This window comes from Oncorhynchus clarkii, unplaced genomic scaffold, assembly GCF_045791955.1.
Source record: "Oncorhynchus clarkii lewisi isolate Uvic-CL-2024 unplaced genomic scaffold, UVic_Ocla_1.0 unplaced_contig_10391_pilon_pilon, whole genome shotgun sequence".
In the NCBI taxonomy this organism is placed as follows: domain Eukaryota; kingdom Metazoa; phylum Chordata; class Actinopteri; order Salmoniformes; family Salmonidae; genus Oncorhynchus; species Oncorhynchus clarkii.
Genome location: NW_027259823.1, coordinates 1 through 14,299, shown reverse-complemented (window position 1 = coordinate 14,299; position 14,299 = coordinate 1). Strand labels below are relative to the sequence as shown.

General features: G+C 46.7%; 1 protein-coding gene across 1 annotated transcript; it reads left to right on the top strand.

The window, feature by feature from the left end:
• The first annotated feature begins 661 nt into the window (after positions 1-661).
• Positions 662-13,491, top strand: LOC139400931 (protein GPR108-like). Its single transcript, XM_071145462.1, has 10 exons — positions 662-900; positions 2,217-2,327; positions 2,417-2,467; positions 5,138-5,223; positions 5,337-5,416; positions 8,186-8,550; positions 8,834-8,896; positions 9,107-9,208; positions 9,288-9,421; positions 13,389-13,491. The coding sequence occupies exons 1-10, from the start codon at positions 814-816 to the stop codon at positions 13,489-13,491; spliced, it is 1,182 nt and encodes a 393-aa protein (XP_071001563.1). The 5' UTR covers positions 662-813.
• Positions 13,492-14,299: the final 808 nt, after the last annotated feature.

Here is a 14,299-nt window from a genome sequence, read left to right as displayed (position 1 = left end):
GCTCTTGATAGTATCACTGCTCTTGATAGTATCACTGCTCTTGATAGTATCACTGCTCTTGATAGTATCACTGCTCTTGATAGTATCACTGCTCTTGATAGTATCACTGCTCTTTAGTAAGCTTTACATTTCGGCCTCACGGCCTTCCTCAGAGCTTTAAGGGAGATATGTTTTGTGCATAGGAGCTTGCATTTCACTGTGCCATTTACACCCGCTGTATTCTGTGCATGTGATTAATAAACGTTTGATTTGATTTATAGTAGACTACACTGGTATATAAAGGTATTTGTATATATTTTTAAGCTTTTAATATTTCCACGTCATTATCCCTACACAAACACATTTATCTGATCCATTCATTAATTAATAAAATATTTCATTGAATTAAGAAAAACTGTTATTAGGAGATTATTGTGGTCACAGGTCACAAAGTGCAGTCACCATCATCATCATATTGGACTGACTTATTTTAGTCTAAACCTGACTGATGCATTGAGAACAAACATTGACAACAGTAATTATTTCTCAGGAAACGATAATTCAGTCTTTGAAGAAAAGACTGTTTAAAACCTTAGCTGGTGTTTTCTGTTGTCCTACACCCTCCCTCCGCCTGGGAGCACCGCAGCAGAGTGGGCACCGGTTACTCTGGTGACGTGTAAGTAGCAATGATACCAGGAAGTGTGAACTAGGGAAGCAAAATAGTTTTGGTAAATTGATTATTTTCACTCGTTATCAAAGAATATAATTTATTCTGTAGTGAATAGGTGTATACTCTAGTTGTGTAACATATTACCAGCCGTCTAGTGAGCTACCATGGGACGACATGGGGGCGTTGGTTTAGCGGTTTTCGTACTCGTGCTGGTCTTTTGCGAAGCAAGAAGACACAAACTCGCCCTAAAGGTAAAATAACACCAACCTTGCTTTAACGTTACTTCATATACTGTGTGTTCTCAGGTAATGTGTACTTATAGCCAATAATATGCGAACTTGGGATAGTGGTAGCAATGTTTTTCCCTTTTCAGCAGCTGGCTAACGTGTAGCACTTGTTTAGCACCTACGTCAGGGGATTTCTGCAACTGTTTGCTAGCTACTATAAATCACTTAACTTAGCCAGCTATTTAGTTGGCTGGCTAACTAGGCAACCTTTTAATGTGTCTGTGATTTTACACTTGGACTGTCAAAGAAACGTTGCAGCTAAACAACTAGAAAATGGTTAGTTAGCTGGCTGGCTAACGTTACATCAGCTGAGATGTTAACGCATTCAGCTAGATACACTGTCTACAGCCTCGATGTTCTCGTGATGGGGAGGCAGGGTAGCCTAGTGGTTAGACTAGTAAACGAAAGGTTCGAATCTCCGAGCCGACAAGGTACAAATCTGTCATCCTGCCCCTGAAAATAAGAAATAGTTCTTAACTGACATGCCTAGTTAAATAAAGGTAAAAAATAAATTGATACATTTTTCACATTGATATTTGTCATACTTGGATAACAAATGCCACCTCTCTCCCTCATTCTTTCTCCCCTCATCGGCCTCCCCCCCAACTCTCTTCCTCCCTCCAACCTGTCTCCCTCCCATCCCTTTTGCCCCCTTGCCCCATCCTTCCCCTCCAACCCGTCTCCCCTCCATCTCCCTCTCTCTCCCTTCCATCTCTCCCTCCACCTCCCTCTCTTCCTCCCTCCAACCTGTCTCTCCCCCATCCCTCTTGCCCCCCCATCCCTCTTGCCCCCCACCTCTTTCTCTCCCCCCCTCCACCTCTTTCTCTCCCCCTCCACCTCTTTCTCTCCCCCCTCCACCTCTTTCTCTCCCCCCTCCACCTCTTTCTCTCCCCCCTCCACCTCTTTCTCTCCCCCCTCCACCACTTTCTCTCCCCCCCCCCACCACTTTCTCTCCCCCCACCACTTTCTCTCCCCCCACCACTTTCTCTCCCTCCCCTACACCTCTTTCTCTCCCCCCTCCACCTCTTTCTCTCCCCCCTCCACCTCTTTCTCTCCCCCCTCCACCACTTTCTCCCCCCCACCACTTTCTCCCCCCCACCACTTTCTCCCCCCACCACTTTCTCTCCCTCTCCTCCACCACTTTCTCTCCCTCTCCTCCACCACTTTCTCTCCCTCTCCTCCACCACTTTCTCTCCCTCCCCTCCACCACTTTCTCTCCCTCCCCTCCACCTCTTTCTCTCTCCCTCCCCTCCATCTCTCCCTCCACCTCTCTCTTTCAGAATGACTCTAGATTTGTGGTTCATCTCAACACCTTTGGTTTCTTTGCCAACGGAACCCTGGACGTCAACGTTCTCTCCCTGAGACTGCCCGAGGGCAACAGCAAGCACCCTGTAAGAACAACTGATGTGTGTGCAGCTTCATCTCTGGCTATATTGTCTCCAGTTAGTGAATTGTATCATTGTTTTCTCTCTCCATACAGGTGGGATTCAGTCTCTCCAAGTCTCGTGTTAATGGCGTGCTGTCCTACACAGTGAGTAGATCTCATCAAACCAAATCACTTTTGCAACTCTTCCGTTATCTGAAATGAATGCACTCTCTAGAACGACCCGCCAGCCAATCAAAATCGAATGTTCAACAATACCATGGTATTGGTTTCACTATCAAGTAGATAAGGTGAGATATATATAGACTACTATGTGAGACATTTGGTGTTTCTCAAAATGCAATCTACTGCGCTTCGAGCACTGGAGGGTGGAAACATGAGTCCAAATCCAAGTGAAACAGAGCGTGAAGGGCACTTCTCCGATGTGTATTCCATTTGTTCCATATTTTTGTTCGTATTTTGACATATCAAAATATCACGCGTCGATGGAAAGAATGAACAGAAATATGAAATAACCCAAGAAAAAAACGTTGGTAAAAAAAAAAAGTATAAAAATGATTTAATCTGAAGCAGATGTTGCCTATTCACCTCTCATATGTTCCCTGAGTACAATATTTGGTCTTGATACGTTTAATAAATACACGTGTTCATTTTGGCATGTTTGCCGGCCCACGATACCCACTGTAGTGAGCGTAGATCGCAAGCCCATAGTAATTCAATAGGGCTAACGTTAGCTAGCTAGCTACTACTGCTAGCTAGCTACTACTGCTAGCTAGCTACTACTGTTAGCTAGCTAGCCACAAAGACTTGAATCTACCTTACTTAACATTAGTCTTAGGTCATTTTTGCCTGTTAAACTATCTAACTACATTATTACGATTCACATATAGCTAGCTAGCTGATAGTTATGAAGTAAGACTTTTGCTTTGTGTATATCTTGTTTTGGTCTCTATTGTTGCCATTGTCCTGGCTGGGAGAAGGTTCAGTGAACGGGGAAGTGAAGCGTGAGGTAATACGCGAGGGGGAGGAGCAGCGCGAGGTAATACGCGAGGGGGAGGAGCAGCGCGAGGTAATACGCGAGGGGGAGGAGCAGCGCGAGGTAATACACGAGGGGGAGGAGCGGCGCGAGGTAATACACGAGGGGGAGGAGCGGCGCGAGGTAATACACGAGGGGGAGGAGCGGCGCGAGGTAATACACGAGGGGGAGGAGCGGCGCGAGGTAATACACGAGGGGGAGGAGCGGCGCGAGGTAATACACGAGGGGGAGGAGCGGCGCGAGGTAATACACGAGGGGGAGGAGCGGCGCGAGGTAATACACGAGGGGGAGGAGCGGCGCGAGGTAATACACGAGGGGGAGGAGCGGCGCGAGGTAATACACGAGGGGAGGAGCGGCGCGAGGTAATACACGAGGGGGAGGAGCGGCGCGAGGTAATACACGAGGGGGAGGAGCGGCGCGAGGTAATACACGAGGGGGAGGAGCGGCGCGAGGTAAGGAGCGGCGCGAGGTACACGAGGGGGAGGAGCGGCGCGAGGTAATACACGAGGGGGAGGAGCGGCGCGAGGTAATACACGAGGGGGAGGAGCGGCGCGAGGTAATACACGAGGGGGAGGAGCGGCGCGAGGTAATACACGAGGGGGAGGAGCGGCGCGAGGTAATACACGAGGGGGAGGAGCGGCGCGAGGTAATACACGAGGGGGAGGAGCGGCGCGAGGTAATACACGAGGGGGAGGAGCGGCGCGAGGTAATACACGAGGGGGAGGAGCGGCGCGAGGTAATACACGGGGGGGAGTGAAAGTGCTGCTGAAATGTACTTGTTTTATGTGTTCTCCACACTCGTCCTCACAAGAAAAACCTCGGAGAAAGCACTTGTAGCACGGTAGTATGCATATTGAGAAACTCCCATTTATGTTTTACTATCAGTAAATATACTAGATAATAAATTGTTTTAGTACCGTTTCATTTGACATTAACCACATTTTTTTCTGCCTTACGATCTAAAGAAGCCGCTGGGTCGTGTTGTAAAATGATTAGAAAGTTGTGTTTTATAAAATGGGTGAAATGTTTAAAAGCAACAGCAACTAGTCTCTTATATGCGCCGGTCCAACAATGTCCACTTCACTTTCATATCACGTGTGCTGCAATCTGCCGGTCTCATCCCGTACCTGACCTCACTCACCTGCTCCTCTCCGTCAGCTCTTCCTGCTCATCTATTCCTCCATCAGTTTGTAGCCGTGATGGCGAGTGGGGGATGCAGCCCCTGATCATTCTTCTGCTCTTACACTTGATACATTTGATACATTGGAGCAGAGTGAGCAAAGTTGGTTATCATTTAATCCCTGGTATAACCAAGAGCACACAGGCCACGCCAGTCTGATAGGCTTTGCACGTTTGCTGTCGAGCAGCAATACCAGAGAGAAAACAGTTTTACAGCAAAGAAAACAGCTTCTCTAGATGAAACGGTTCAGAAAATGACTAAATTACTTCTATTACTGGAGCTACTGTATTTCTTCCTGTGTGATTTATTTATTTTTTGCTCACATTTGATATAATTTCACAAACCGTGTCACGGGGCGTTTTAAACTTTTCCCCGGGTCGCTTGTTATTGTTTTGATAACAAACAATGTTGTTCAGTCATGTTACCTAGCAACTTGACGATAGGTCTAGGCGAATTTTGATTGACTCAGGAAGAAAGGAAAAGGGTCTGCTGTTCTTGAGATGTTCTTTCAGGGTTCATATAGGTCTAATGTAATGTTTCTGAACGGTTGTGGTAAGTTTGTACAAGGTTGTGTAGTAATGTTGTAATGTTTGTTCTCCAGGCGGAGGAGACGGCGGTGTGTCCGCTCAGCAAACACAGCGGTGTTGAGCCCTTCTTCCTCTTCCTCATTGACACCAACAACCTCAGGTACGGTTGTCTGAGAGAGATGAAATTAGCTGTGTTTTTGTGTCTAGTGAATACGTGTGTGTGTGTGTGTGTGTGTCAAAAACCAACTGTTTGTGTCCTCCTCTCTTCTGTAGAGTCAATGTGAGGTCTTCTGGAGACCAGGACAGCGTCTTGACCCAGCTGAAGACAGACAAGACACTCACTGAAGACTCAGGTCAGCACTATTTACCTCCCTTCAATACAACACAGTGACGTAGTGTAGTCCCCCGGGAGGGGGTGGGAGGGGGGGGGGTTGTTGTCATGGTGCAGAAAGAACTGTCGTTTTATATGCTATAGTCTCATGGCTATTTTACACATTTTGACATGAGGCTGAGAGAAACATTTTGCTGTTTTAGAGCTTAGAGATACTTGAAAGATGGGACAATGTCAACTTTTTTCCCCACAAATATTTGTCTGAATATTAATTTGAAATATATATATTACACTGAGTGTACAGAACATGATGAACTTTACAGACCATGAGTGGTCTTGCTGCTCTGCATGTACTGAGGTCATTCAAAACAGGGTCCTTATAGTATAGCTGTCCCTGCGTATTCCTGACTCATTTTTTTCGATTTTAGTTTAATCTGACGGAGTTGACTAAGTCTCTGGACAAATCTTTTAGGAATCAGTTTTAAGAGAAATATTCTTTTAGGGCTTTTGCAAGAAACTACATACAATATTTTGTCAGTTAATATTCATTATTGCCCTTTTTTTTTTATGAGCATTTGCAATTGAGATCCTTTGCACCAAAAAAAGAGAATTTCCAGGAATAAGAACCAAAATGGAAATTAATAATATTGAAAGTAAAAGGAAAATTCCCCAAGCAAATGTTTTCCCTCTATAAAATTTCACACTTTCAGTCTCAACTTTCAAGAATTCATGAGTTAATTTCACGCTGTTCTACACATTTTGCCATGAGGCTGAGTAGCTACTGTTTCTTGTCATAAATAATGATTGAAGGAAAGACTTATGTGATCGTGTGCTGTCTGGGGGGCCTGAACTACAGGGAGAACCCAACCCAAAAAGCACTACAGAGTAGGGTTGTCTTTATATATAACCTGACTACAAAGTAGTGTTGTCTTTATATATAACCTGACTACAGAGTAGGGTTGTCTTTATATATAACCTGACTACAGAGTAGTGTTGTCTTTATATATAACCTGACTACAGAGTAGGGTTGTCTTTATATATAACCTGTAGGGTTGTCTTTATATGTAACCTGACTACAGAGTAGTGTTGTCTTTATATGTAACCTGACTACAGAGTAGTGTTGTCTTTATATGTAACCTGACTACAGAGTAGGGTTGTCTTTATATGTAACCTGACTACAGAGTAGGGTTGTCTTTATATGTAACCTGACTACAGAGTAGGGTTGTCTTTATATGTAACCTGTAGGGTTGTCTTTATATATAACCTGTAGGGTTGTCTTTATATATAACCTGACTACAGAGTAGGGTTGTCTTTATATATAACCTGACTACAGAGTAGGGTTGTCTTTATATGTAACCTGACTACAGAGTAGGGTTGTCTTTATATATAACCTGTAGGGTTGTCTTTATATGTAACCTGACTACAGAGTAGGGTTGTCTTTATATATATAACCTGACTACAGAGTAGGGTTGTCTTTATATATAACCTGACTACAGAGTAGGGTTGTCTTTATATATAACCTGACTACAGAGTAGGGTTGTCTTTATATGTAACCTGTAGGGTTGTCTTTATATGTAACCTGACTACAGAGTAGGGTTGTCTTTATATATATATATAACCTGACTACAGAGTAGGGTTGTCTTTTTATATATAACCTGTAGGGTTGTCTTTATATGTAACCTGACTACAGAGTAGGGTTGTCTTTATATATAACCTGACTACAGAGTAGGGTTGTCTTTATATATAACCTGACTACAGAGTAGGGTTGTCTTTATATATAACCTGACTACAGAGTAGGGTTGTCTTTATATGTAACCTGACTACAGAGTAGGGTTGTCTTTATATGTAACCTGACTACAGAGTAGGGTTGTCTTTATATGTAACCTGACTACAGAGTAGGGTTGTCTTTATATATAACCTGACTACAGAGTAGGGTTGTCTTTATATATAACCTGACTACAGAGTAGGGTTGTCTTTATATATATATATAACCTGACTACAGAGTAGGGTTGTCTTTACATGTAACCTGACTACAGAGTAGGGTTGTCTTTATATGTAACCTGACTACAGAGTAGGGTTGTCTTTATATGTAACCTGACTACAGAGTAGGGTTGTCTTTATATGTAACCTGACTACAGAGTAGGGTTGTCTTTATATATAACCTGACTACAGAGTAGGGTTGTCTTTATATGTAACCTGACTACAGAGTAGGGTTGTCTTTATATATAACCTGTAGGGTTGTCTTTATATGTAACCTGACTACAGAGTAGGGTTGTCTTTATATATAACCTGTAGGATTGTCTTTATATATAACCTGACTACAGAGTAGTGTTGTCTTTATATATAACCTGACTACAGAGTAGGGTTGTCTTTATATGTAACCTGACTACAGAGTAGGGTTGTCTTTGTATAATAACCTGACTACAGAGTAGTGTTGTCTTTATATATAACCTGTAGGGTTGTCTTTATATGTAACCTGACTACAGAGTAGGGTTGTCTTTATATATAACCTGTAGGGTTGTCTTTATATGTAACCTGACTACAGAGTAGGGTTGTCTTTATATATAACCTGTAGGGTTGTCTTTATATGTAACCTGACTACAGAGTAGTGTTGTCTTTATATGTAACCTGACTACAGAGTAGGGTTGTCTTTATATGTAACCTGACTACAGAGTAGGGTTGTCTTTGTATAATAACCTGACTACAGAGTATCAAGGTTAGAGTTTATTCACGTTGCATCCATCATTATCGTCATCATTATGTGCTGTCTTCTGATTGGCTGTGTGTTCAGGTTCCAGGAGAAGAAGAGCAACTGTCAATGACTTGAAAGTGACAGTACAGAAGAGTAATGTGGAGGAAATGAAGAAAGATGTAGTGCTGAAGGAGGAGGGGACGAAGGAGGAAATGAAGACAGATGTAGTGCTGAAGGAGGAGGGGACGAAGGAGGAAAAGAAGACAGATGTAGTGCTGAAGGAGGAGGGGACGAAGGAGGAAAAGAAGACAGATGTAGTGCTGAAGGAGGAGGGGACGAAGGAGGAAAAGAAGACAGATGTAGTGCTGAAGGAGGAGGGGACGAAGGAGGAAATGAAGAAAGATGCAGAGCTGAAAGAGGAGGGGACGAAGGAGGAAAAGAAGCCAGAACCCAAGGAGGAAAAAGTAAAGGCGGAGTTGGACAAAATGGAGACTAAAAAATCTACCAAGCTTGTGTGTGTCTCTCTTTCTCTCTCTGTGTGTGTGTCGCTCTCTCTTTGTGTGTTTCTCTCTCTCTCTCTGTGTGTGTCTCTCTCTCTGTGTGTGTGTCTCTCTCTCTTTGTGTGTTTCTCTCTCTGTGTGTGTGTGTGTTTCTCTCTCTCTCTCTCTGTGTGTGTTTCTCTCTGTGTGTGTGTTTCTCTCTCTCTCTCTCTCTCTTTGTGTGTAACTTCTGACTATGTTTCGCCAGACGGGGCGGATCAACGGGCTGACTCTGGATGTGCAGAAAATCAATGGCTCCTACAGCTTCAGGGTGAGTCCACTAACCTTAACACAACCTTTACACAACGTTTAAATACCTTCAAAACATCTTCCGCAAAACCTTAAAACAACCTTTTTACAGACACTGTCAAATAATTCTCCAACCTTTCCACAGCTTTTAGTCTTCCACACATTGTTCAACTCTCACACTGCTGGGTGTTTATTTGAGTGACAGCTGACCTTGGCTCCTCCCTCTCCACAGTTCCACATGGTGATTGGCCAGTTGGATGAGGGCCTGTACAACCTCGACTTCCACTACTGCGAGAACATTCTGCCAGGGAACAACCGCCCCTACACTCTCAACGTGAGTGGTGTTCTGTATTACCTTGTTAGTGTTTTCATTTCTTAGTGTTTTCTGAGTGTGTGTGTGTGTGTGTGTCCAGGTGGAGGTGACGGAGAAGAACCCAGGAGGTTACCTGTCAGCAGCAGAGATCCCTCTCCCTCGTCTCTACATCTTCATGGCTGGAGTTTTCTTCATTATAGCCATGGTCTGGGTTTACACACTGCTGAAGCACAGGTACACACACACACTGCTGAAGCACAGGTACACACACTCGCTGCTGAAGCACAGGTACACACACACACTGCTGAAGCACAGGTACACACACTCGCTGCTGAGGCACAGGTACACACACACACTGCTGAAGCACAGGTACACACACACACTGCTGAAGCACAGGTACACACACACACTGCTGAAGCACAGGTACACACACACACTGCTGAAGCACAGGTACACACACACACTGCTGAAGCACAGGTACACACACACACTGCTGAAGCACAGGTACACACACACTGCTGAAGCACAGGTACACACACAATGCTGAAGCACAGGTACACACACACTGCTGAAGCACAGGTACACACACACTGCTGAAGCACAGGTACACACACACTGCTGAAGCACAGGTACACACACACTGCTGAAGCACAGGTACACACACACTGCTGAAGCACAGGTACACACACACTGCTGAAGCACAGGTACACACACACTGCTGAAGCACAGGTACACACACACTGCTGAAGCACAGGTACACACACACTGCTGAAGCACAGGTACACACACACTGCTGAAGCACGCACAGGTACACACACTGCTGAAGCACGCACAGGTACACACACACTGCTGAAGCACGCACAGGTACACACACACTGCTGAAGCACGCACAGGTACACACACACTGCTGAAGCACGCACAGGTACACACACACTGCTGAAGCACGCACAGGTACACACACACTGCTGAAGCACGCACAGGTACACACACACTGCTGAAGCACGCACAGGTACACACACACTGCTGAAGCACGCACAGGTACACACACACTGCTGAAGCACGCACAGGTACACACACACTGCTGAAGCACGCACAGGTACACACACACTGCTGAAGCACGCACAGGTACACACACACTGCTGAAGCACGCACAGGTACACACACACTGCTGAAGCACGCACAGGTACACACACACTGCTGAAGCACGCACAGGTACACACACACTGCTGAAGCACGCACAGGTACACACACACTGCTGAAGCACGCACAGGTACACACACACTGCTGAAGCACGCACAGGTACACACACACTGCTGAAGCACGCACAGGTACACACACACTGCTGAAGCACGCACAGGTACACACACACTGCTGAAGCACGCACAGGTACACACACACTGCTGAAGCACGCACAGGTACACACACACTGCTGAAGCACGCACAGGTACACACACACACTGCTGAAGCACGCACAGGTACACACACACTGCTGAAGCACGCACAGGTACACACACACTGCTGAAGCACGCACAGGTACACACACACTGCTGAAGCACGCACAGGTACACACACACTGCTGAAGCACGCACAGGTACACACACACTGCTGAAGCACGCACAGGTACACACACACTGCTGAAGCACGCACAGGTACACACACACTGCTGAAGCACGCACAGGTACACACACACTGCTGAAGCAAGCACGCACACACACACTGCTGAAGCACGCACACACACACTGCTGAAGCACGCACACACACACTGCTGAAGCACAGGTACGCACACACACACTGCTGAAGCACAGGTACGCACACACACACTGCTGAAGCACACACACACACACTGCTGAAGCACACACACACACACTGCTGAAGCACACACACACACACTGCTGAAGCACACACACACACACACACTGCTGAAGCACACACACACATACACACTGCTGAAGCACAGGTACACACACACACACACACACACACTGCTGAAGCACACACACACACACTGCTGAAGCACACACACACACACTGCTGAAGCACACACACACACACTGCTGAAGCACACACACACACACTGCTGAAGCACACACACACACACTGCTGAAGCACACACACACACACTGCTGAAGCACACACACACACACTGCTGAAGCACACACGCACACACACACACACACACTGCTGAAGCACAGGTACACACACACACACACACACACACTGCTGAAGCACAGGTACACACACACACACACACTGCTGAAGCACAGGTACACACACACACACACACTGCTGAAGCACAGGTACACACACACACACACTGCTGAAGCACAGGTACACACACACACACACTGCTGAAGCACAGGTACACACACACACTGCTGAAGCACAGGTACACACACACACACACTGCTGAAGCACAGGTACACACACACACACACTGCTGAAGCACAGGTACACACACACACACACTGCTGAAGCACAGGTACACACACACACACACTGCTGAAGCACAGGTACACACACACACTGCTGAAGCACAGGTACACACACACACTGCTGAAGCACAGGTACACACACTCACTGCTGAAGCACAGGTACACACACTCACTGCTGAAGCACAGGTTCACACACACACTGCTGAAGCACAGGTTCACACACACACTGCTGAAGCACAGGTATACACACTCGCTGCTGAAGCACAGGTACACACACACACTGCTGAAGCACAGGTACACACACACACTGCTGAAGCACAGGTACACACACTCGCTGCTGAAGCACAGGTACACACACACGCTGCTGAAGCACAGGTACACACACGCTGCTGAAGCACAGGTACACACACACTGCTGAAGCACAGGTACACACACACTGCTGAAGCACGCACAGGTACACACACACTGCTGAAGCACGCACAGGTACACACACACTGCTGAAGCACGCACAGGTACACACACACTGCTGAAGCACGCACAGGTACACACACACTGCTGAAGCACGCACAGGTACACACACACTGCTGAAGCACGCACAGGTACACACACACTGCTGAAGCACGCACAGGTACACACACACTGCTGAAGCACGCACAGATACACACACACTGCTGAAGCACGCACAGGTACACACACACTGCTGAAGCACGCACAGGTACACACACACTGCTGAAGCACGCACAGGTACACACACACTGCTGAAGCACGCACAGGTACACACACACTGCTGAAGCACGCACACACACACTGCTGAAGCACGCACACACACACTGCTGAAGCACGCACAGGTACACACACACTGCTGAAGCACGCACACACACACTGCTGAAGCACGCACACACACACTGCTGAAGCACGCACACACACACTGCTGAAGCACGCACACACACACACACTGCTGAAGCACAGGTACACACACACACACACACACACTGCTGAAGCACACACACACACACTGCTGAAGCACACACACACACACACACACTGCTGAAGCACACACACACACACACACACACACACACACTGCTGAAGCACAGGTACACACACTGCTGAAGCACAGGTACACACACACACACACACACACACACACACTGCTGAAGCACAGGTACACACACACACACACACACTGCTGAAGTACAGGTACACACACACACACACACTGCTGAAGCACAGGTACACACACACACACACTGCTGAAGCACAGGTACACACACACACACACTGCTGAAGCACAGGTACACACACACACACACTGCTGAAGCACAGGTACACACACACACACACACTGCTGAAGCACAGGTACACACACACACACACTGCTGAAGCACAGGTACACACACACACTGCTGAAGCACAGGTACACACACTCACTGCTGAAGCACAGGTACACACACTCACTGCTGAAGCACAGGTACACACACTCACTGCTGAAGCACAGGTTCACACACTCACTGCTGAAGCACAGGTACACACACACACTGCTGAAGCACAGGTACACACACACTGCTGAAGCACAGGTACACACACACTGCTGAAGCACAGGTACACACACACTGCTGAAGCACAGGTACACACACACACTGCTGAAGCACAGACACACACACTGCTGAAGCACAGGTACACACACACACTGCTGAAGCACAGGTACACACACACACATGCACTGCGGCATGCTACGACACCGACATGCATTTCTTTATCCTTGTCAGATCGGCTACTGTGTCTGCTAAACGCCAGGTAGCTTCAAGGTTTGAGCGTTTTGGCCACTTACCGAAAGGTTGCTTGTTTGAATCCCGCAATCGACAACGTTAAAAATCTGTCGCTGTGCCCTTGAGCACGGCACTTAACCCCATTTGATCCAGGGGTGCTGGACACTGGTCTCCGTGGCTGTGACCCCACTCGTAGGCCTCCCACGCTGCCTTCAGATCGTAGGCCTCCCGCGCCGCCTTCAGATTGTAGGCCTCCCGCGCCGCCTTCAGATCGTGGGCCTCCCGCGCCGCCTTCAGATCGTGGGCCTCCCGCGCCGCCTTCAGATCGTGGGCCTCCCGCGCCGCCTTCAGATCGTGGGCCTCCCGCGCCGCCTTCAGATCGTGGGCCTCCCGCGCCGCCTTCAGATCGTGGGCCCCCAGTATAGGAGGCTAGTAGCCACAACAAACTTTTTTCAAAAGTGGTAAACTTTATTAGGGTAATATCAAAAGTCAAGCCGTTGTTTTTATATGGAAAATACGAACAGGATTATTCTATTGTGGCAAACACACCATTAGTTGCAACTTAAGTTGGCCAAAGAAAATGGCTCAACAGAATGAAACAAAACGCTTGCGAAAATGGTTTGAACCTTCACAAAAGTTTGGAACAGGCTACATTGCAGCAATTACCAAGAAAGGCTAGTTAGTGCCTACTGTATTCAACAAATGGGAGCAATAGGCTACTGATATTTATTTTACAACATAAATAATAATACATGTATAATAAATAGGCCCACCGTAGTAACAATGATATACAGTAACACTAATTATAAAACAAATTATTATAAATAGGAATAAAATAAATACATTTTAAGTTCAAAGATTACATCCTACCTGAATAGCGAGTTGCACAGTAAACTTATTCACATGGAGGT